The sequence below is a fragment of the Cariama cristata genome, unplaced genomic scaffold, assembly GCF_000690535.1.
Source record: "Cariama cristata isolate BGI_N322 unplaced genomic scaffold, ASM69053v1 scaffold1824, whole genome shotgun sequence".
Lineage (NCBI taxonomy): Eukaryota > Metazoa > Chordata > Aves > Cariamiformes > Cariamidae > Cariama > Cariama cristata.
The window spans coordinates 58,761-59,773 of record NW_009613288.1 but is presented as its reverse complement, the minus strand read 5'-3'; the positions used below and the strand labels follow the sequence as shown (position 1 = coordinate 59,773).

The 1,013-nt window shown below is 39.5% G+C and overlaps 1 protein-coding gene across 1 annotated transcript in view; it reads right to left on the bottom strand.

Annotated features, from left to right (window-relative positions):
* Positions 1 to 534: 534 nt before the first annotated feature.
* MAST4 (microtubule associated serine/threonine kinase family member 4) overlaps positions 535 to 1,013 on the bottom strand; it is a gene marked incomplete at its 5' end in the record, with an annotated part of 55,980 nt that continues 55,501 nt past the window's right edge. The window contains one exon of the mRNA XM_009698944.1: positions 535 to 1,013. This exon is cut by the window's right edge and continues 3,435 nt beyond it. Within this exon, the coding sequence (XP_009697246.1) occupies positions 535 to 1,013 (479 nt within the window).

Here is a 1,013-nt window from a genome sequence, read left to right as displayed (position 1 = left end):
TCAGATTATTAAAAATACATGTAAAAACTCACAATAAGTTACCCTATTTATTCTGTACTAATATTTTTTTAACCTCTAGCTAGGATTTTTAGTAAGTAAAAATGTGGCCTGTTTTTGTTCTCCAATCAGACCAATGCTTGTGCATGTCTATGTCAGGTCTGAATTGTAATAATTCGGATTTATGTTAGAGTATGGCAAATAAGTGGCAAAGCAACTATCTTAAAAAAGAGGAGTAAACAATGCAAACAGCAACAAAGTATATATGCTACATTCAAACCCCAAACACATCTCTAAGTATTTACAGAGGAAATCAATTCTTCAGCAGCTCTCAGTTGTAAAGATATTTTTGTACAAATACTATATGGTAACAGTTTTACCGGTTACAATTGGGAAGGCTATATATCCCCTTTCTTTTAGTTACATGAAAGCTTTCCCACAAAAAAAAAAGAGACGACACAGTGCTGGTTTAAAGGTAGTCCAATATACTGACAATGTTTCAGCTAATCTGGAATTCAGACCTGTCAGGTCTTACAGTTAACAGGATTTTTTGTGAGGACTGCTCCGCGGAGCTTCCTTCCCTCGCCGCTGCCGAGCTGAGTCTTTGTCTTCAGAAAGTGCATTAGGACGGTCAGGTGTGGTTGCTGACCTGGATAAATCTTTACCTACATTCTGTTTTCTTGAAGCAGACTGCTGAACTTGAACGGCATCTTTTCCCTTCACATCCACAGTGTTAACAAAGACAGACTTATCTTGATTGCCAGGTTTCCCCCCAAGGTTTGAAGCAGGGTGGTGGACTTCTGCTACAACAGCAGCACTGTGCAAGGCCATCAGTGAAACACTTTTAGTCATTTGTGCCTTACCGCTCCCTGCGGAAGAGGTGCTTTTCTTATTTAGTTCCTTGCAGGTTGCAGAAAGCTCAGGTGAGCTTGCTTTAACCTTTGTTGAAGATACGTCACTCTTTGCCGAAGACAAAACAGATACTTCTTGTCTACATTCAGAGAAATTGGCTGAAC